The sequence below is a fragment of the Zeus faber genome, assembly GCF_960531495.2.
Source record: "Zeus faber genome assembly, chromosome: 18".
NCBI lineage: Eukaryota > Metazoa > Chordata > Actinopteri > Zeiformes > Zeidae > Zeus > Zeus faber.
Genome location: NC_137210.1, coordinates 27,930,497 through 27,952,790, shown reverse-complemented (window position 1 = coordinate 27,952,790; position 22,294 = coordinate 27,930,497). Strand labels below are relative to the sequence as shown.

Below are 22,294 nucleotides of genomic sequence, written 5' to 3'. Positions count from 1 at the left end.
CAATGACCGGATTAGAGCCTCAACTGGGATCTGGGGCCCCAGTTAACAGTGGTAAACCACCTTGAACACACACACACACTCCAGGTCCCTGCGGAGGGCGTCTGGGGGTGATGGACTGTCTGTTCAGTTCAATGGCTCCATCGCCCTGTGATCGGTTGACATCAGTCGGCCGTCACTCTGTCTACAATATGGATACAATATGTGGTTTGTGTACACAGGCTGGAGAGGAGTTAAATACCTCATCACAGATTTTGACTTGGAGGAAAATACTTTTTCTTTTTAAACCTGGATAATCTCAACCCGTCGACTGGAGCTATTTTCTCAAGGACTTGCTCTCATTTTCTCTGGACCATTCTTAACAACTCATATGCCGTTCACACGGGTTAACTCTCAATAATTGAAGAAAACAAGATTTAGGAAAAAAATAAATACCCTTCTATTGCCTGAAATTGTCAATGGGGGATCTCATCTCATCTGTAGCCAATATAAGTCAACTGAATACCGTAAGGTCAAGGCTAGATGAACCTGGATGGAGGTTCCCCAGCAGAATGACTTTGTTAAACTTCACCATTATTTATTATACAATAAGAAGTCAGCACCATGAGAGAATGTCCACTAATGGAAAATAATAATTAATAAAGCTGCAGGCAGCAACAGATGCGGTCCATTATCGACACCAATTACACATTTTCGGGTTCCCGTTGGAAGGTAGCATCAGTTTGTGCTGTCGCTCGTCTTCAAATCAGCGTTAAGACTTGAGTTTTCAGAGTCCTGGTGACACACGGAACTACTAATACAAGCCGATATATGATATGTTGCGTGTTATGACTTTATCCTAAAAATGAGGTGTCTGTCTACTTCCTGTCAGGATCCTGTCTACTGCCTGTCAGGATCCTGTCTACTTCCTGTAGTCCCCAGAGCCCTGCCTCGTTGTCTCTTTGGAAGGAAATCACTCCGTGTGGAAGTTCCCAGCAACACGCTTCTATTCAAACGGATTCAACACCGCATGTCCCTCACAGACATTTCATCCACTTTTTAAACGTTTGGGACTAAAATAAGACTGACACGATTAACCGGTTTCTCTGGAGCTGCAAGGCAACTCCATGTGTGAGGTCACAACCATAGAATATGTTTTGGACTCCTACACTTTGTGTGTTGGGACCGGCTCCAATGTCGCAAAAAGAGGAGGGACACGACACCGGGCTAGATGGAACAGAGTGCTTTATTTAGAAAAAAATGGCAAAAAGCCCACGTCAAGCAGGTGAGACCATACACACACATACACAAACACATGCAGGTGCAGTGTATAACCACTACAGAGCGATGGAGTCCCCCCCACGCAGCTCGCACGACGCAAATGTGCGTCCATAGACACAACCTGCACATTTATAACAAATTGGATGATGATGTCACAAAGCGTCTTACTCCACAAACTCGTCTCACTCCACCACCCGACCGCCCCAAGTTTCACAACCTTGGTGTGTGGGCGACGGACGAACGTTCTGCTACTTCCGGTGAAATTTCCTCGGTTCTTCACCAACTCCTGCCCCGTGAGTGGGTCGATATGGATGAAACCTCAACCATGGGATTTCTGAGACCTCCCGGTTCTAACGGCGCCTCAACCGTCTCCGTAGCTCCAGCGGTTGTCCTGTTCCAGACACTTTTAGCCCGAATAGTGCCAAGGAGAAAAATAATAATGAATACTTATAAAAACTTGGAGCAATAACAATAGGGTTTCAACCCTGTGGGATGGACCCCTGATGATAATGAAGATGATGATGATGATAATAACGTTAATGATAATAATAATAATAGTAATGATGTTTGGATCCTAGTTTCACTGTTATCTCCCTGACCAGAGTAGAGACACTAAATCAGATCTAACAATTGAAACCTGCTCTGCTTGGAACCCAGAGGCCGGACCTTATCAGACGGGGTCTGTGGCCCTAATGCGTATGAAACTGAGGGCCCCTCGATGTGGAAAAAATGTTGAGAATCACTGGTCTTGGCAATGATATTGTGTATTTCTGTCCCAATATATATTCCTCTGAGATAAGTGTGACACGTAGCAGCAGGAGTGGCGTTGAGCCGGCTCCTCGCAGTTTGTTGGCGTTAGGCTCTTCATGGTTCTCATAAAAACACAGGCGTTTTTATTTTATTTTTTTTGACATAGTCCCTGCGGCATCACGCAGACACACACACACAAACACACACACTTATGAATACACTCTACACACCGATACGGGGGGAAAAAAACATTTACGCGCACATACGCCATTTGTCACACACTATACTGTATACACATGTACAATCCGATGTAATACAATACAACAGCTCAGCCATACATGTTGCTTTATGTTGCCTATAATCAAGTTTTTTTTTACACTGTCAGAATAGGTGTTAATTCAACGATATGTTTTTGCACTCTCATGTATGTTTATGCCAACGCCTCTGAATATGTCGCTCAGTACAACGCCACATTTAGCCATGACCTCAGTCACAAACATGTGATTGAATTTCCGACGATGTCAACAAAAACTGAACATTTGAAACTTTATAACAGTAGAATTCATGGCAGAGCTGGTGTATTGGAATACATTGGATTTTACAGGTGTACCTGAGTGTACACATACTATATGTATATACATTATACATATATCTTTTCCTTCTTTATTTTCTTCATAAACAAACTGGGTTTTTTTTTTCTTCTCTGATTCCACCACCAGGAATTAATAAAGCCATCTTATCTAATCTCCGTGTTGAAATACGCACGCACGCACACACACACACACACAATGAAAATAACACACACGTACGCATGCACAGACCCAAGGGCCTTGTAAACCCAATCAGTGTGTTGTGCAGGACCTGATGTCATTCTGTTCCGGCCTGCAGGCAGATAGTAACCGAATCAGAGAGAAGGAATAGAGAGAGAGACAGAGACAGAGAGAGAGAGAGAGAGAGAGACAATATGTTGGAGGTATGGTGATTTAAAAAGAGGAGGCACTGTGGAAGCAGACACCGGGCTTTGTTTCCTTCTATAAATACACTTTCCCTCCCTCTCTTCTGGCCTTTCACTCTCTTTCCCTTTCTCTCTCTCTCGCTCTTTCTCTCTGCTTCCATTTCTCCCTGGTCATCCCTCTCTTTTTGTTGTCTGGCTTCTCATCGCTGCCTTATTTCCTTCCGACCGCTCCCTAATTCTGTTTCGCACTCAATAACTCACTCTCTCTCTCTCTCTCTCTCATTTGTCCTCTGCTTTAATTTCTCTTTACCTTTATTCCTCGCTCTCTTTTTGCCCTCCTCATTCTGTTGTTCTCGCACCCAACTTCCCAGCCTCAAAGTGCAGTTGAGAGAACAAGAGCACACGAACAAGAGCATGTTGCCGAAGTACGGTGCGAGAAATACACAGCAAAATATGAGTAATAATAATAAGTAATAATAATGAATAACAAATGTAATAAATAAAAAACAATACACAGCAATAATCACAATAAATAATTATTATAGTTATTATTATATGAAGATATACACTTCATAATAAAATGTACAGGCGGCCACTGACTGTGCTGCCAGCCGGTAAAAGAAGCAGTTTGCTTCTCAGCCACGTCTCTGTCTCCTCTGCTCTGACTCGTCACGGAGTCGCCGCCGATTGACTTTACAAACGACCACTCACGCCTTTTCTCTGCATCTTCACTCATCTGTCAAACAAGGGACTTTTCGTGTGCGGAAGGCTGGTTGTTTGTTCCCTCATCATATGACACTGATCGTTTCCATTCCAACGATGACGTTTGGGACGGAATGAGCCGTCGATACTTTTATTTCTTTTCTTACTTTAGAAAATGTCCTACAGACTCCAAGACGGAATGCAAATGTAACTGATACGTAGACGGACGGGTTGCGTGTCACCCCATCGCCACCACTCCTTTTTAATATTTAGCCATTAGTTAATTATGTAAAAAATTACATAAAGCTCGCTCTCTCCCTCCCTCCCTCCCTCTCCTGGCTGAGGACGGCCTGGTCTTGATTTGATTCACCCCCCCATAACACACGCAGAGGCTGCGCTACGTGAGCATCCCAGAGCCCTCGCAGGTTCCTGGCGCTCACCCAGACGCCCGCAGATGGGAGGAGTGTAAAGTTACGATCGCCCCGGAGATGTAGTGAATTCTCCCTCAAACGCACACGCGCTACAAATTGTAAAAGTTTTGGAGGAGAGAGGGAAGAGTATAGACTGATAGAAATGAAAATAGAGCCATGGTTGACAGAAGAGGGAGAGAGAGAGGGAGAGAGAGCCAGACGTCTGCATAGCACCGTCAGTGGAAACACATGTTGCTCAGAGACACTCGTGTCTCTGGCTGCACGGCCTGTGTGTGTGTGTGTGTGTGTGTGTGTGTGTGTGTGTGTGTGTGTGTGTGTGTGTGTGTGTGTGTGTGTGTGTGGTTCCTCTCATGTTAACCGGTGGGATCTGACGTGTGAACACAGTCTCCTGCGATGGGACTGAACCTTCTGGATCTGTCCAACCTGGGGTTTGGGGCTCCACACTCTGGGTTTGATTGAGGCTGCCTGGCGGTCATCGCCGGTGTAATTTTTTACTTTTTTTTAAAAAATTTTTTTAAATTTTATTTTTTTTTATTTTTCTTTTCCGACTTTGTGAGATCCAAATCCCGGTCAGTCACGTGACTCGCCGTCTCTCGGGCACTGAGTTGCACCAGTGAGTATAATTCCGCATGTCATTGGTCGATTTGAGCGCCGTGACGTCGCCAAGATCTCAAGATTATAACGTGTGCGTGTGCGTGCGCGTGCCTGTGTGTTAACTTCTTCGCTTGCGTCATCGTTGATATGCACGCTCATGCGCAAGGGGGGAAAAATAATTCTGCATGTGTGTATTTTTATGCGTCGAAACAGTTTTTTCCACTGTTCGTTTTGATGCATCTATTGAACTGACATCAGAAAACGAGCACATTTTTACAATAATTAGAAGCATTTCCCACCAGCTCCGATTCCCGTAAAATCTGGCCAATTAAATGATGCCATATGTACATGGTACGGCTGTTGTACCCAGTTGAACTAGTGCAATGTCTCACTTTTCTCTGGAGTAGAAAGTGATAGACAAGCTGATGGATGGAACCCTCCAGAGCGGCGTCTAGTCGCCACACATCCCAAACCACAGGTTGTGCCTTTTTAAAGTTGATATCATCCTCTTTCAATTTCATAATTATGGGCTAATTCCATTCATGACAGCATGTGGGAGTTACCTGGCTGTGGGGGTCAAATGTGAGTATTGGGATGTTTATGGAGGAGCCATTGTTAGGTTATGGAGTCTTTGGAAGTTTATGGAGGAGTCTTTGGAAAGTTAAGGAGGAGTCTTTGGAAAGTTATGGAGGAGTCTTTGCAAGGTTGTGGAGGAGTCTTTGGAAGTTTATGGAGGAGCCATTGTAAGGTTATGGAATCTTTGGAAGTTTATGGAGGAGTCTTTGCAAGGTTATGGGGATAGTCTTTGCAAGGTTATGGGGATAGTCTTTGCAAGGTTATGGGGATAGTCTTTGCAAGGTTGTGGAGGATTCTTTGGAAGGTTACGGAGGAGTCTTTGGAATGTTATGGAGGAGTCTTTGGAAGGTTATGGAGGAGTCTTTGGAAGTTTATGGAGGAGCCATTGAAAGGTTATGGAGTCTTTGGAAGTTTATGGAGGAGTCTTTGGAAAGTTAAGGAGGAGTCTTTCGAAAGTTATGGAGGAGTCTTTGGAAAGTTATGGAGGAGTCTTTGGAATGTTATGGAGGAGTCTTTGAAAGTTTATGGAGGAGCCATTGAAAGGTTATGAGGAGTCTTTGGAAGTTTATGGAGGAGTCTTTGGAAGTTTATGGAGGAGTCTTTGCAAATTTATGGGGATAGTCTTTGCAAGGTTGTGGAGGATTCTTTGGAAGGTTACGGAGGAGTCTTTGGAATGTTACGGAGGAGTCTTTGGAATGTTACGGAGGAGTCTTTGGAAGGTTATGGAGGAGTCTTTGGAAGGTTATGGAGGAGTCTTTGCAAGGTTGTGGAGATAGTCTTTGCAAGGTTGTGGAGGAGTCTTTGCAAGGTTGTGGAGGAGTCTTTGCAAGGTTGTGGAGGAGTCTTTGCAAGGTTGTGGAGGAGTCTTTGCAAGGTTGTGGAGGAGTCTTTGCAAGGTTGTGGAGGAGTCTTTGCAAGGTTATGGAGGAGTCTTTGGGATGTTATGGGAGAGTCTTTGGAAGTTTATGGAGGAGCCATTGAAAGGTTATGGAGGAGTCTTTGGAAGTTTATGGAGGAGTCTTTGCAAGGTTATGGGGATAGTCTTTGCAAGGTTGTGGAGATAGTCTTTGCAAGGTTGTGGAGATAGTCTTTGCAAGGTTGTGGAGATAGTCTTTGCAAGGTTGTGGAGATAGTCTTTGCAAGGTTGTGGAGATAGTCTTTGCAAGGTTGTGGAGATAGTCTTTGCAAGGTTGTGGAGATAGTCTTTGGGACGTTATGGAGATAGTCTTTGGGACGTTATGGAGATAGTCTTTGGGACGTTATGGAGATAGTCTTTGGGACGTTATGGAGATAGTCTTTGGGACGTTATGGAGATAGTCTTTGGGACGTTATGGAGATAGTCTTTGGGACGTTATGGAGATAGTCTTTGGGACGTTATGGAGATAGTCTTTGGGACGTTATGGAGATAGTCTTTGGGACGTTATGGAGATAGTCTTTGGGACGTTATGGAGATTGTCTTTGGAAGGTTATGGAGGAGTCTTTGCAAGGTTGTGGAGATAGTCTTTGCAAGGTTGTGGAGATAGTCTTTGCAAGGTTGTGGAGATAGTCTTTGCAAGGTTGTGGAGATAGTCTTTGCAAGGTTGTGGAGATAGTCTTTGCAAGGTTGTGGAGATAGTCTTTGCAAGGTTGTGGAGATAGTCTTTGCAAGGTTGTGGAGATAGTCTTTGCAAGGTTGTGGAGATAGTCTTTGCAAGGTTGTGGAGATAGTCTTTGCAAGGTTGTGGAGGAGTCTTTGCAAGGTTGTGGAGGAGTCTTTGCAAGGTTGTGGGTGAGTCTTTGCAAGGTTATGGGTGAGTCTTTGCAAGGTTGTGGAGGAGTCTTTGCATGGTTGTGGAGGGTTGAGGTGACTTGAGGAGTAGACCAGGACGAGGGGGTGGTAACACGACGTGCTGCTCCGCTACACGTGCACTCTGATGTTTGTTGTGCAGGGATTTCCCTCGGACTTGAACACACAATGGTTCTTGTTGGTGACGCTGCTGCGTTCCCCACGTCCTGCAGATGACTGTGTTACATCTGCACATCTGTGCTGAAACCACCTGTCGGGTCTTTTCATTTATTTTGCTTTGGATCTGTCTGTTCTGCCACTCCTTCTTTGTATATTTGTGTTAATGCGTTTGAGTGATTTATATGGTTTATTTTTACCATTCTATATATATCTTTTTGAACTAATGTATTTGTTTTTTCTTCCCTTTTCACTGTTTCAGTTTCATCAGTGTAATATTTACGTCTTTGAGGATTACCGTTGACCGTGTCGTGTAGAATTCTAATGTATTGTAAAAAGATTCCAAGAAATAAATGGAATATCCCACTTGAAAGAAAAGGCTGACAGTGGATATTTTGACTTTATTTATATATATATATATATATATATATATATATATATATATATATATATATATTACTGAGTTTGTAGTAAAAATGATTTTCTTGACTGTCTGCCAGAGGAAAGTCTAGTGGTGGAAGATGTCTTGTGCAGAGACATGATGATGCTGATTTATACTTTGACGCGCCACTCTCATAACAACTCAAAATAATAATTACCAACTTGTGTTTGGAAAAGTGGTAAATAAAGTGTATTTATTTATACACCACTTTTCCAAACACAAGTTGTAAGTAGGTGCTTCACAAAAAGTGTGAAACACTTTTTTATGGAAAAAAGGAAAGGGACACGCACTTAAAAAAAAAAAGACGGTGCTCCCATAAAACGAAACCTAAGACAGCAGGAGGACGGATCATTAAAAAATTGCAAATTTTAACTCTTCTTCATAGAATGACGGACGGTTCCAGAAGCTTCGTGTTCTGGCGGAAGACGTACGATTCCTCCGAGGTCCCCTGAGAACCAGACACCGTCGAGCGCTATTTTTTTCCCCGGTTGTATTCCAACGTTGCTGCAGTGACGTCAGCCAACGGGGTTCCAGCGAGAGTTCTGTGTTATTATTTACTGCCTAACTTTGACTTATTTGGCCATATCAGTCACTAAAATCTGTTTCGGCGCAAGTTTGAGGTGAGAAATAATCCGTCCCTGTCGCTGAATCTTCACTCATTTTGGATCTACGAGACGTTGTTCAAAGGTTTGCGCCGGCTTTCGTGAGGCGCTGGCCTCGCATGGGGACGCCGCGCGGGGATCACGGGGCGCACGTTAAATCCTTCAACTGACGGCAGAAAACAAAATAAATGGAATAAATACATCTACAATAAAAATGCTATTTGTTTTGGTTTTCATTTTGATTGGTTATCTTTTTATTACCGCTTAGTGCAAGTGGGCTGGTGTGCACTCCGAGCGATGCCACTTGACCGGGCGGACTGTCCTCAGTCCGAGGGACCGCGGACTTACGTCTCGACCAATCACTCTGCACTTACGTCCGGACCAATCACTGTGCACTTACGTAATAACCCCGCTCATGTTTTTGCACTCGTACGGGTGCTGTTGATGGCCGACGTGACTTTTTACTTTGAAACGTGGGGTGAGTTTCATGTTGTCTGATTTCATTCCAACAGAACACTGATGCAAGGAGGAGACAAACCACGCGGGGCCGCTCCGTTCGGTGATGTTTGTACTCTTGCGATTGAGAAATTCAATATTCGTCTCCCGGTCTCCATCAGCTTGTCTCCCGGAGCACAACAAAGTCCAGAGTCCGTTTGTTGATAGTCGCCCCTTGTATAAAACAGTTTGACAAAAGTCGAGGGATTCTGTTGTCCGACGCTCCGCTGGACGGGGGAGTCAGAGCCGCTCGTGGTGCTTCTGCACTCGAGCGGCTTTTGACCCGTTCAGTTATTAGACAGTTATTTGCTGCTCTGCACAGTGCGGCTTCAAAGGGGGATCATTGTGACGTCCGATTTAACCTCTTTTTCCATTGACACCTGAGGAAACAAGAGGGTGCGATGACATCACGGGTTTGGGCGTGGCCCGGCAGCCTGACCCGGTTTCAAGCTTCAGAGGCCGGCGCACATTTCTGCCATAGGCGTCGTGGTGCGAGTCAGCTGAGATAACGCCGTTGGTTTTATGACTAAAGTGTAAAAGTAGTGCCGGAGTCGCGCGGCGGAGACCTTTAGCGGAGCCGGAGCAGCGCTGATTAGAGGACGGGGGTTCGGCTGGGATGCTAGTCATTACCCCGGGATGACTCATACTTTCAGGTGATGTCATGGACCGAACCCGAGCCGAATAAGCCCCTCGGGGGCCCGATGGGAATCCAGCTGCCTGTCCTGGCTAATACTGATCACCTGCTGTGGCGAGGCAGGTTACCGGCTCAACTTTCCGTTTCCGAACCGTCGTCTATTTCTGTAAAATCCTCCGTTGCTGCATCAAAATGAATTGTATTCCAAAATATCTTTTTTTTTTTCTTCTTCTTACAGATGTTGAGATGTCAAATCAAATAATTTAATTGTGGAAGTATTAACAGGATTGGCCGCAAATTGTTAGAAAAAAAATGAAATCCAAAGCCATATGAGTCGCCCCACTGAGCCGGCTTCCTTCTGGTCCCCCCCAGGTCCACAGGAAGATCCGGGAGGACTCGGACATGGCCCAGGACTCGCTGCAGTGCCTGGCCCAGCTGGCCTCCATGCACGGACCCGTCTTCCCCGACGAGAGCGCCCAGGTGTCCTACCTGGCCCACCTGGTGGAGGGGCTGCTCAGCATGATCAACGGGTCAGTGTCTCCGCTTCCCTCCGTCGGGTTCACGCCGGGCCCGGTAGGGACGAGCCGGGTCGCCGTGGTTAACGCTCTGAGGGTTACCCAGGGCCATAACAAACAACGTATTTTGTCTTGATTTCATTTTAATTTAATTATTTTTTTTCCATTTGTGTATTGCAGGTGGGTCATTTGAGGTCTTGGAAAAAAGTTGCAGATTGTTGTTCGGCTCTTTTATTGAGTCAGTTTAATTCACTAATATGACTGTACACACTGAATTAATCTCAAGAAAACATGCAGAAGTGGTGGTAGTACTAGTTGTTCTAGGTATTACTAGTTGTATTAAGTGGTACTAGTTGTATTAGGAAGTACTAGTTGTATTAGGTATAGGTGAAGGTGAAGACAGCAGCTCTGCAGCTCAGTCCTATTTCCGAAAAAGGAAAATAAAAACAATGTGTTTTTATTGGAGATTTATTTATCTTACTCCTTTTTCTAATTGTACGAAACAAAAAAATCCCTGTCACTTGTAACTGTGCGGGGACACTTCTCTCTAGAGAGGGGCTTCTTTTCTGTGAGCGCTCTCAGAACGGGTCAAAGTCATGAATAAAATCAATTTTGTGCACTCATTCACGTTAAGTCTGAGCATGGGAAACACTGGACAAACATCGGCCACGCCCGTCGGTGCGTGTCGTCTTATTTGCCATGAGAGCGGTGCCAGTCAACAAGGCCGCTATCGGCTGATAAATGGGCGGGACCCTACTTTTAGGCTTATTGTTATCTACATTCTGAGCGGTGGGGAAGGAGCGTCCTGCTCACATTGGAGAAAGGCTTTTGTCAGTAAGTTTCCCATCATTTCGGTTCCATATTCCTTTAAAAAAAACAACTTCTAGTCCGTTTTTGAGTAACACGCCCAGGGTGTTGTTTGAAATGGCACAGTGGTGAAACAGTTCTGGGTGGTTTCTGGGTAGAAGAGCTGCTGTTTGCTGTTTGCGAAACACTGTTATGTCGTTATTCATTCATTAGGCCCCAGTCATATTAGCTCTTTAATATTTCCCAGAATCGCAAGGATGTCCAGCTTTTTGGAATCAGGGACTCTGAGTCACCGTGTTCCATTTACTGGAAGTAATTGTTTGTTGAGTCTCTGAGAACCGGGTCATTTTATGTATTTATCTTCTTTTTTTTTTTTTTCTTCAACGACTTGGATGTTGAATTCTAATTATCTTTTCAGATTCCATCTGTGATATCAAAGTTCAGTTGTTAAACACTCCATCCAAAATTGAGGCAAATAATGTTTATTACAATTTAGCTCCGCTCTCTTCAGATTATGTACAGATCGTCCTGGAAACTGAATTTTTAAGTGTCATACAATGTTATTGTCAACATGTAAAATCCAACCATTCTTAATACCTACACTGAGGAGCACTGTGGGTGTAGAGGTGATGTGGAGCGCCACCATGGCCACCAGTAGCAGGCCGGTGCTTGTACTGGGCAGCTCTTGGATGTGTGCAGTGCCGTGAGGAAGAGCGTTCCTCCACAGTCGATGTTTTTTGGATTAAAGGTTTTAAAATGTGACGTGTTTATTTTAAAAACTGAACGTACCGATGAGAGGAAGCACAGCTGCGTGCTGACGACGGGATGACCATCTTCTTCACACACACACACACACACACACACACACACACACACACACACACACACACACGTCTAGTACAGTTGGCCCACAAAGCAGATTTTGCTCTTGTCTTGCTCTTACTCATCTCCCTCATCTATGCCCCCCCCCTCTCTCTCTCTTCATCTTTCCCTCCCCCATCTTCTCTCAACCTCCCTCCCCTCTCCTTTCTCTTGTTCTCCCCCTCTCCTGCTTTCTCTCTCCCCTCCATCTTTCTCCCTCCCTCTATTTCTCCCTCTCTCCCCCCTCCCTTCTTCCTCCCCCCCTCTAATCACCTATTCTTGGAGCATTTTCCCCCCGTTGCCTCATCGGAAAGCCATGTGCAGAGGTCTCAGCCAATCGCCAGAAGATTGAACAGCTCTGCTGTCGATTAAAGCTCCATCTGACGGGGGTTAGCTGGAGCGTGAGGCCTCTGCGGCTCCCACACTCCAGCTGGTTCTGGTCCCGTTCTGTCAGCGGAGGAATGCAGCACTTTGTACTCACTCGTGCTGCACTGCACTGGAGTGTGTTAACAGATGGTCTGCGTGTTACGAAAAAGAAAAACAAAAAAAATGTGATAATCGGGAATTCTATAGAACCCTGGAAGTTCGGTGTAACTCCCAAGAAGTGCTGGGTCCTAAAACATCCCAAGTCAAGATTCAAATACTGGGACTTACAAAAGTGTTTCCGGATTTTCTGCATGTTCTTAAAAAGTCTGGAAAGTCTAAAAATGTTTGGATTGATTTTTGATTGCAAAGCATTTACATGGTGACTATTAGGACTAAACTAATTCTAATTGATTTACATATTATTTTCATTGAAACTGGTCTTGTGCCTGATTCTCCAAAGATTCGTCAAGATGATCTTCACATTTTTCACATTTTCTTCATTTAAATGTTTCAAAACTCCTGCAGGTGGATCTACATTTCATTGGTTCTTTGAGCAAAATAATTTCTCCTACTCCTAAAATCGAGCCGGGCAGAGGTTTTATATCTTTCAGCAATATGTCCATGAGTAGAGGGGTCTTTACTGGAATAAACACTGACGCATCCTTGTCATGTATACCGGATTTAATTTGCCATCGTTGTACATTTAATTTTCCATCTTTGTGCAGCAGTGGTAGCCTGGCATCACCAGACCAATTCGCAAATCCGTATTAGTCTGGAATCTCTGTTCATTTTCAGTTTCCAGGGAGCGTTACCAACAGACCAAAATGTTTCTGGACGCAATTGGATAAAGCTGCAACAAATCAGGGCAACGAAACAGGCGACGTAGTGCTGAGTTGGTAAATTAAGCTTTTACCAATTCCTGCGGGAAGTACGACAAACACGTCTCTCTCATCAACAAAAGAGTTTTAGAGAAAATCAAAACGTCCAGTTTGTTTAGCACTGTCATGGTGGCGGATTCAACACATCTTGGTAAGGCGCAACAGCTCTCCTCTGCATCGCCATGGTATCAAACCCGCCCCGTACTAGATAAAGGGTTGTGATTGGTCCGACCCTGGCGAGGACAGGTGGAAATGTGTTTGAATGGGAGGGTGGCTAGACGTATTCTGCAGAGCAGATGAAACATAAGCTGCATAGTCGTCTTGTTTGCCACAGAAATGCCCAGTCTCATCAAAAACTTAGTTTTGGATGAGATGATGATGATTGATTTGTTGGTGAAACTCCTCAGTACGTTCCGTTCAAAAGTTGGACTTCACAAAAAAATGACACACATTTTTTATAACGATTGAAATATCAAAACGTCTTTTTTTCCCCGATCCGATTCATCCCCAGCATCGAGATTGAGGACTCTGAAGCCGTCGGCGTCTCCAACATCATCTCCAACATGATCACCATGTTCCCGCGCAGCGTCCTCACCGCGTTGCCTAGCGACCTCTTTACCTCCTTCATCAACTGCCTCACGCTGCTCACCTGCTCCTTCGGACGCAGCGCCGCCCTCGAGGAGGTGGTGGGTACTGCGCCCCACACTCCCACTTTCTGCCTCCAACCCTCCAGCCTCTCAAACTCGGGAGTTGAACTGGAGCCGGAGCTTCAAATCTTCACTGAAAGCTTCCCTCTCTTAGCATCGGAACCTCCTCTTTTCCTCTGGATGTAACTCTCTCCCTCCCCCTCCACAGCTTGATAAGGATGACATGGTTTACATGGAGGCCTATGACAAGCTGCTGGAGTCCTGGCTGACCCTGGTCCAGGACGAGGAGCACTTCCCCCGCGGCTGTTTCGTCCAATCGGCGGTCCAGGTTTTCAACTCCTACATCCAGTGTCACCTCGCCGCGCCCGACGGCACCCGCAACCTGGTGAGGCGGGGCGCGCCCGCACGCACACGCGCACACACACACACACACACACACACACACACACACACACACACACACACACACGCACGCAGCCTGTTAGACCTTAGTAAAGTGTTGGCTCCCTTCATCGCTTTATCGCTGTTCATACTCAACCTCTCTGAACGCTTTGCGATTGGGAAGCTTACCACTCTGCCGCAGGCCCTCACTGTGCTTCAATGCAGTCCGATAGGGCAAACGTTTGAGCCCCAAAAACATGGAATCTCCTTTTTCGATAAGCGACAAACTGGCATGATGGTCCCACACGTCAGGGTATGTCTTGAGCGGGTTTTGAAAAGTGGTTGTCACGTTCTATTTATAACTGCTTTTTATGATTGCCGCCGTTCATCCAGAGGGTCATGTTGGCTGCTCAGCTTGGGGGATTGGACGAATATTTAAAAAAAATAGTTACCAAAAGAAACAGTCAGCGATTGACTCAGCAGATAGCGGATCTTTATTAATTTATTTCGTCAAATTTTGATGCAATTTTTGTACATTTATTTAGCTAGTTCATCAATCTGTCTCCTCGAGAATTCAACGCCGCAAATAACTAACCGGTCTTTAAAACCAAGTGTGTCGCCGTGTCTCATTTTACACCATGGTGACAGCGAATGCGCTGTTTATTTTATTGGACAATCCTCGCTTTTGGCGAACCACGTGACTTGACGCAAACCACGTGACTCAGCCAATCAGAGCCGAGATTACTATCCACCACAGTCCACCAATCAGGGGAGAGATCCTGGGACGGATCCAATCAGCTCCAAGCCATGTGCAGCTTTTGGATCGTGTTGGCGCCTTAGACCAGCGTGAGTTTTGCCGTTTTTTGTTCTGCGCGACGGTTGCAGAGAATTGTCTGCGGCCGAGTGGAGATGGAGACCTTCTACACCCGCGTTGGAAATTATTTTTGAAGCCACATGTGACGAGGAGCCGGAGATTTATCAATCAGTGAGGAGGGTTTCGCAAATCACTTAAATACACTGGCAACCAGCGGTTGTTGGGTTGACGGCGGCCGTCAGGAGAATTGACCCATCGGCTGACTCTTTTGGCTACAGCAGGTTGCTAGTAGGAAGCGGCGCAACTTCCTGTTTTTAGTCTCTGACATCAGCACGGATGTTGGCGAAAGACTCACCGAAACCCAGAAACACCTGATGAAATGCGTAGCTTGAGAACATTCCATTTGTACATAATGTAGAGGTTATACTGTGTAATTGACTGTTTTAAAAAAAGTTTCAAGATTTAACATTTTGGGATTTGAACGTTGGCCCCGTTGAACTGCAATCAGGCACGTTCAACCCCTCTGCTGCACATTGCAGCGGCGTGGTTAGCTCCTCTACCGTCAGGCGTTCAGCTCGGCTGCGGTTGAAATGAATAGCTCTAAACGATGGAAGCAGCGTTTTAATAAGGCCTGGGTGGAGAAATGGGAGAACCACACATGAATATCCGTATCAGCACAATGGATTTAACATTACATCCCGTGTATTATTGCACGTGTATTGTTCTGGTGGGGTTTTTTTTTTTTTCCCTGTTTTGATTTCATTACTCTTTCTCTTGCCGTCGTCCTCCTTTTCCGCTCCTCTTCCCCTCGCTCTCCAGTCGGTGAACGGCGTCGCGTCTCACGAGGAAGAGGAGATCAACGAGATCCAGGAGGACGACAGGGAGATGTTCTCAGATCAGCTGGCCAGCATCGGCACCCTGGGGCGGGTGGCCGCCGACCACTGCATACCACTGCTCACCAGGCACGTGCACGCACGCACGCACACACACACACAAACTCACGCCCTGCTACGACCTGCATGCCCCCTTAAAATGACCTCCACACCCAAGTCGGTATCAACAGATCCACTTCTTTTCACCCAGAATGCAGTTTTTACAGGGAGGAAAGCGCTCTTCCAATATCATTAAAAAGATTTGGACGCGTGGCTGACTTTCCCATGCTGACCTTTAACCCCCGCAGCCTGGTGGAGGACCGGGTGACGCGGCTCCACGGGCAGCTGCAGAGAACACAGCAACACCTCATGGCGTCGTCTGACCCCGAGTCGGTGGACCGCAAGGTTCTGGACGACCTCTATGAAGACATCCACTGGCTCATACTGGTCTCAGGTCAGCCCGCCACAGTTCATGCCTTCAGTGTGCTTCAGCTGCTTTTTATGTCGATGCTTTGTGATTTGAGGGTTTTGATTCTGTTTTGACGGTGGCATTAGTGAGACTGGTATCGTCAAGCTGCAAGACCCCTTCAAATAAATGAGTAACGGGATAAAATACCTACATCATTCATTATGTTCTTGAATTTTTGCTGAGCTCAGCTTTCGATGTCCCATGTTTTATTACTTTTTTGCGATGAAACAAGTACACACACACATACACACACACACATATTAGACAAAAGCACCCAGTACCATTACACAAAATAACAGGAAGAAAGACGGGGTATTCATATCCAAAACGCTCAAGAACAGGCCAAAGCTGCCAGTCAACAGCAATATTGGCAAAACAGGAGACTGCCCCTTCTGCCAGGAGGGTCAAGGGTTAAAAAAATAATGAAAAAATAAATAAAAATAAAATGTTGCTGGGGCACTGCCAGAATATCAGTCAATAAGCAGAATAAGGCAGAATAAAGATGCAGCAGAACTCATGAGTGATCCAGGTAGGTCTCATCAAGCACTGTGAAAACAGCTTCCACACCTTAAAAAGAATAGTTTTGTGAATCCCATTTGCTTAAATGAATCTGTTCCAGCAATAAAGAGCGTTAAGTTAAGCCACGCCTCTTTAAAGGTGGGGACGATGGAGACTTCCAGTTCGCTGATATTATTTTGCAGCAATCAGGCCTGCCTTGAGAGCCTGCTTTGCTGGAACAGTGCCAGGATAAGTGTGACTGAAATGCCTCGCTGAATTCCGTTTTTGGAGTATTGCAGCCTTTGTCGAAATTGAATGAATTTGCATTTAGAAGCGATAGAACAGCCCTGTATGCTGGACACGCCTTCCTCCCTCAGGTCACCTGACGCCGGAACGCCCAAATGTGTGGCCGGGGCCTCCCTGAGGGTGACACGGTGTTGACCGGTTCCATAAAAAAAACAAACAAACAGTGATGGAGCGGGAGAATCAAATGTTTAGAGTTTGACCGTGAGAGAAGTAAATCATAAAAAAAAAAAAATGTGTCTCTTTGGGTTTGACTGTGAATTCCCGGGATACCTTCCCGTACGAAGCGCCCGGCTCGGCGGTAGCGGTAAAAATGTGGTTGGGGAAGGTGATATTTAGTTTGGAGCTGAAGGAATGAGCAAAAACTGTAATCTATGTAAAGATCTCCAATACAGCATGGCCCCCACTCCCTCCAGTCCAGGAACACTCCATCCATCAGCGGTGGTTGGAGCAAGTGGTTATATGCTACAGCGGCAATGAGGGGTGCTGAGGGGTGCTGAGGGGTACGGAGACATTTGGCAGTCCACAAATATATATATATATTTCGCGGCCCCGGTAATGAGGCCTCAGTGCAGGAAGGCCGAGGCCGCCCCTGTTTACATTCTTCTCTAAGTGGGCCCCGGACGCGCGATTGGGTTTATTTGCCCGGACCGACGGGATCGCGGCGGAGTCCAGTTGCTGGAAGAGAGACGCTCAAGGAGGAAGTAGATGGAGAGGGAAGGTTTTGGAAAAGGGTACAAGGGCCTTGGAAGTACGATCCACAGCCACGGATTTGTCAGTTTTTAAATTCACAAGGTGATCTGGAAATTCTCGTCGTGTAGTATACGTACGTAATGCAAAGCTCCCAGCGCTTATTGTGAAAATAGATTGTTCTGTCTCCCTCAGCCCCTAGCGCCGTTTGAGTTCAGGTTCTAAACGAGCAGAACCGATGTTCCGTTCTGCGGGGTGACGCTGGCTTCACCGGGCTGTTTGTAATTGTCCACTGTTCACAAGACTGGGTGAGGCCACTACGCCCAGCGGAGCCACCTCTTCGCCTAAAAACTTTTATTAGCGTGGTTTGAGCTTTGTCTGGTATTTATGGGAGACTTTCCGTCTTAACGAGAAACAACTGGATTGGGGTTTTTTTTTTTGTTTTTTGTTTTTTTAATTGTGGGCGCTTGGGGGGAAATATTGGCAGACTACAACGTGGCTGTGTTGTTTTAACAGCGAGGACGCTGGTTCTGATCCTCATGCAGTGATACAAGCCCCACCAAGCTGTCAGTCTGCAGCTGTAGGTTGGGCCATTCCCACCATCGATGGAGGAAAGAAAGAAAGAAAGAAAGAAATAAAAGACATGACTATAAACCGCATCGTCGGTGCTCATTTGGTGTTTTGGTGACTTTTTTGGTCTCACCGTTAGTCGCCATGCTGGTTCTCTTTGCAGGGTACCTCCTGGCGGACGACCCTCAGGGCGAGACGCCCTTGATCCCGTCGGAGGTGATGGATTTCTCCATCAAACACTCGAGGGAGGTGGACATCAACACCACCCTGCAGATCCTGGGCTCACCTGGGGAGAAGGCGTCCTCCATTCCCGGCTTCAACCGCACAGACTCCGTCATCAGGTGAGGAGATGGGGGTCCTGCTGGGAAACCCTCCGCCTCCTCGCCAGCTTCAGGGACGCCCACACGCTTCACTTTTTTTTTCATTTTATTTTATTTATTTATTTATTTATTTATTTTTTAAGCTCTTGTCTGATTGTGCTTTTTCTGTGAAAATGATGAACAAATATTTTTCTTTTATCCTGAAACAGAATCAGTTCTGCCCCTGAGGAAATAGTAGTCAACACTCGGCTGTCAGTCCACAGGGGGCCGGGCTCTTATTGTTATTGTGCCGCTTTACTTGTTGTCTGGGTGTTCACATTGAGCCAAGGGCGCGGCAGCCAGCGGCCAGCAGGCGTGTCGTCATGGAAGACATTCCGTTCCTTTGTTCCCGCGGGCATTGTGACGGTATTTCTCACTTACTGATCTGACTCGTAAAGCACGGGGGGGTGGAGAGAGAGAGAGCGCGGGCCCGAAATAGGTCGGCGCTCCCTTCCAGGTCCCAAGCATCCTCACCGCGGTCCATCAAACATCTGGTGGCCTCCGCCGCTCCGCCTTGGCCCTCTCCGTCTGCCGCGGTCGCTCGTAAAACAGCCGGACGATAAAACGGTCCGTCAGGGGTCGGCGTTGGGGCCGCGCCTCCTTCGTGGAGGTGTAGTCACGAAGCCGGTGACTCTGGCTTCTGCAGCCCTGAGCCCGTATCGATTTTCCTCGTTTCCATAGAAAAACAACCACTCAAAACTCAATTAATCTTCTATTTATTTGTTGTTAATTTATCCATCAGTTACTTTTTTTTTGGGGTCAATTCAAGTGAAATTGGTTCATTTGAACTTTTTCCTTTTTGATAACGACAACAACGAAGTTGATGATAATAACAATTATAACAATAAACTTTATAGCAGGACGCCTTTTTTTTTTTTTTTTTTTTTCCTCCCCCATACAGAACCAGTATCAACATTTTGGTTTTCGGCGTCCCCCGACCTAATATCCCTGAAGCTGTTAAACAAGCTGTGTTGTGAACGGCACACATTGATCGTTGGTGATATTTACCGTCGACTTAAATGACCGCGTCAAAATGTTCTGCATCCAAATCATTTGGGGAAAATGTGAACAAGATGCAGGTTAGAATTAGAACAAGAAGGGCTACGAGGGATATATATATATGTCCCATTATGCTGGCATGTTTTATTTTAATGTGTGACCGTTAACTGTGAGGTTTGTACATGTTTCATTTTTTCCATCCCTACATACTGATACTTTCCCCTTTTATATTTGTGTTCTGTTGTTTGTTATTATTAGTGGCTAATGTGAACCGCCGGCGTTTTCCCTCGAGCGTGAATGTAGTGTCCGTCTCCCTCCAACCGCCTCCATCCGTCGTTCCGTCTGCATCCGCCCGTCTCTCTCTCTCTTGCCGTCGGTATCTGTCTTTCCCGTTGGTGTCCGTCCATCCGCCCGTCCAGAATGACGTCTCAGGAAACCGAATAAAACTCGGCAGCTGGTCGGCCGGTTCCCCCGGCGACCGCCCACCGCCCGGCGTGTCGCGCTGGAGGGACTCGTGCTCGTCCCTGCCAGGGGCGCACGGAGGGGAGGGCTTAGAGGCGGCTTAGGGGGGGTCCACTGTGGCCGTGCATGGTTTCACATTGTTCAGCGCACAACAACACCCATTGACATTTTCCTGGGCCAGGGTCAAGCGCGCGCTATTAGGAAACCCGACGCCTCGATGGCACCACACACACACACACACACACACACACACACACACACACACACACACACACACACTCTATCACCGCCACCAACCCTGACTGAAGGATCCAGAAATGAACACAATGACCTTGAGTGGCGGCGGCGGGTTGATGCCCGCCGCACAGGGTTCTGGTTCCTCGCTAATTAGCGTTGAGGTTTGAAATGCCGCTCCGGGGTTGTGTTGTGTATTGTCTTACGGCAAATTGCATTCCACTCAAACAGGGTTAGGGTTTGGAACGGAGGGACGAGGCCTCGCCGCACGCAAGACAAAAGGCCTCCGCGTCCCGAAGACACCTGTCTGTCTGTCTGTCTGTCTGTCTGTCTGTCTGTCTGTCTACCTGTACCCCCAGGGGCGGAGGGTTGATGCCGGTTTGGGTTTTAAACGTTTGCTGCCGCTGCCCCCGCGTCGCGTCCGAGCCAATGGCGCTCCGTTCCGTTTTCAGGGGTTAGCTTCCTGTTCGGAGCCGCTGCGCTTCCGCTCTGTCGATGGCGCGTCAGTTCTAGGGCTATAAAAAACTAGCGCCTCGTTTGTGAATTCCTTCTGGGATTTTAAAGCTGTTTGCCGTCTTCTGAGCTCGGGCTTTTGTTTACTGCTTTGTATTTACAGCGGTGGGTTGCGTCAGGCGTTCCTCCACCCACTGTTCCTCCGAACCCCCTCTCCTCCTTTTGACTTTTTAACTCTCCTCCTTTTCTCCCAGTGATGTTTCAGCATTACCATACCATATGTGCCACATGTCAGTACTTCAATATACACTGTGATACTGCTAGTACGCTGTTTTATTGTTGTATTATTTGAATTATTGTAAATTAATCTACAGTAAGATACCAGACAGCAACATTTGGAATACAGTAATACAATAACAATGTATTGTAATACTTTATTACTATAATGTATTGTAATACTGTATTACTATAATGTATTGTAATACTGTATTACGATAATGTATTACTATCCGAAAGAAAAGGATTACTATAATAGTGTATTGTAATACTGTATTAAGATAATGTATTACTATCTGAAAGAAGAGGATTACTATAAAAGTTTATTGTAATACTGTATTACAACCTAGTGGATGGGAGGTTGAACTCAAGCCACAAAACAAATCTTCCCGAACTGAATCTATCATCCATGACCTGAATCCCAATGCTTCTGTTCTCAAACGTGTCTGGGTACGTTCCTTATGGAGACGTTCCTTATGGAGACGTTCCTTATGGAGATGTTCCTTATGGAGACGTTCCTTATGGAGATGTTCCTTATGGAGACTTTCCTTATGGAGACGTTCCTTATGGAGACGTTCCTTATGGAGACGTTCCTTATGGAGACGTTCCTTATGGAGACTTTCCTTATGGAGACGTTCCTTATGGAGACGTTCCTTACGGAGACGTTCCTTATGGGTATGTCTCTTATGGGTATGTCTCTTATGGGTACGTTCCTTATGGGTACGTTCCTTACGGAGACCTTCCTTATCGCCCCGTGTCCTCTGGTCCTCAGGCTGCTGTCGGCCGTCCTGCGGGCGTCCGAGGTGGAGTCTCGGGCGACCAGAGCGAGCCTGACGGAGCTGCTCAGCCCCCAGATGGGGAAGGACATCATGTGGTTCCTCCGACGCTGGGCCAAGACCTACCTGCTGATGGACGAGAAGCTCTACCAGCAGGTGGGACGCTAAATGACCCTCTGATCCTGTTTATTACCCACCTCGCTCTAATCTGTACTCCTGGTATCAATCTGCAGTCTGTGGGTCTTAATATGCAGTCTGTTTTTAATCTTTGGTCTATTGCTTTAATCTGTAGTCTGTGGGTTTGATCTGTACTCTGATTTGAATCTACTGTCAGTGTTCTTTTCCTTCAAACTGATTTTAATCTGTCATATAGATGTTTGCCTTCAATCTGTGGTTTTAATCTGCAGTCTGTGGTTCCCTCCTTTCTCAGATCAGCATCCCTCTGAGCGCAGCCTTTGGCGCCGACACAGAGGGCGCCCAGTGGATTGTGGGCTACCTGCTGGAGAAGGTGATCCACAACCTGTCTGTGTGGAGCTCGGAGGCTGAACTGGCCAACGACACGGTGGAGTTGCTGGTTACGCTGGTGGAGAAGAGGGAGAGGTGAAGCCCCATTGCCGGCCAAGAAACAAAACGATTGTTGGGCAGAACCATAACCTTCGGGGTTCTACTCCGGGTGTAGCTCAG

General features: G+C 46.4%; 1 protein-coding gene across 2 annotated transcripts in view; it reads left to right on the top strand.

Annotated features, from left to right (window-relative positions):
- The window catches only part of xpo4 (exportin 4), a 52,315-nt gene that overhangs the window by 24,395 nt on the left and 5,626 nt on the right, over positions 1 to 22,294 (top strand). For both annotated transcript variants that reach the window (XM_080019460.1, XM_080019461.1), the window contains 8 exons: positions 9,753 to 9,910; positions 13,319 to 13,493; positions 13,663 to 13,839; positions 15,469 to 15,611; positions 15,830 to 15,975; positions 18,215 to 18,392; positions 21,607 to 21,766; positions 22,041 to 22,210. In XM_080019460.1, the coding sequence (XP_079875586.1) occupies positions 9,753 to 9,910; positions 13,319 to 13,493; positions 13,663 to 13,839; positions 15,469 to 15,611; positions 15,830 to 15,975; positions 18,215 to 18,392; positions 21,607 to 21,766; positions 22,041 to 22,210 (1,307 nt within the window). The remainder of the gene's footprint in view (positions 1 to 9,752; positions 9,911 to 13,318; positions 13,494 to 13,662; positions 13,840 to 15,468; positions 15,612 to 15,829; positions 15,976 to 18,214; positions 18,393 to 21,606; positions 21,767 to 22,040; positions 22,211 to 22,294) is intronic.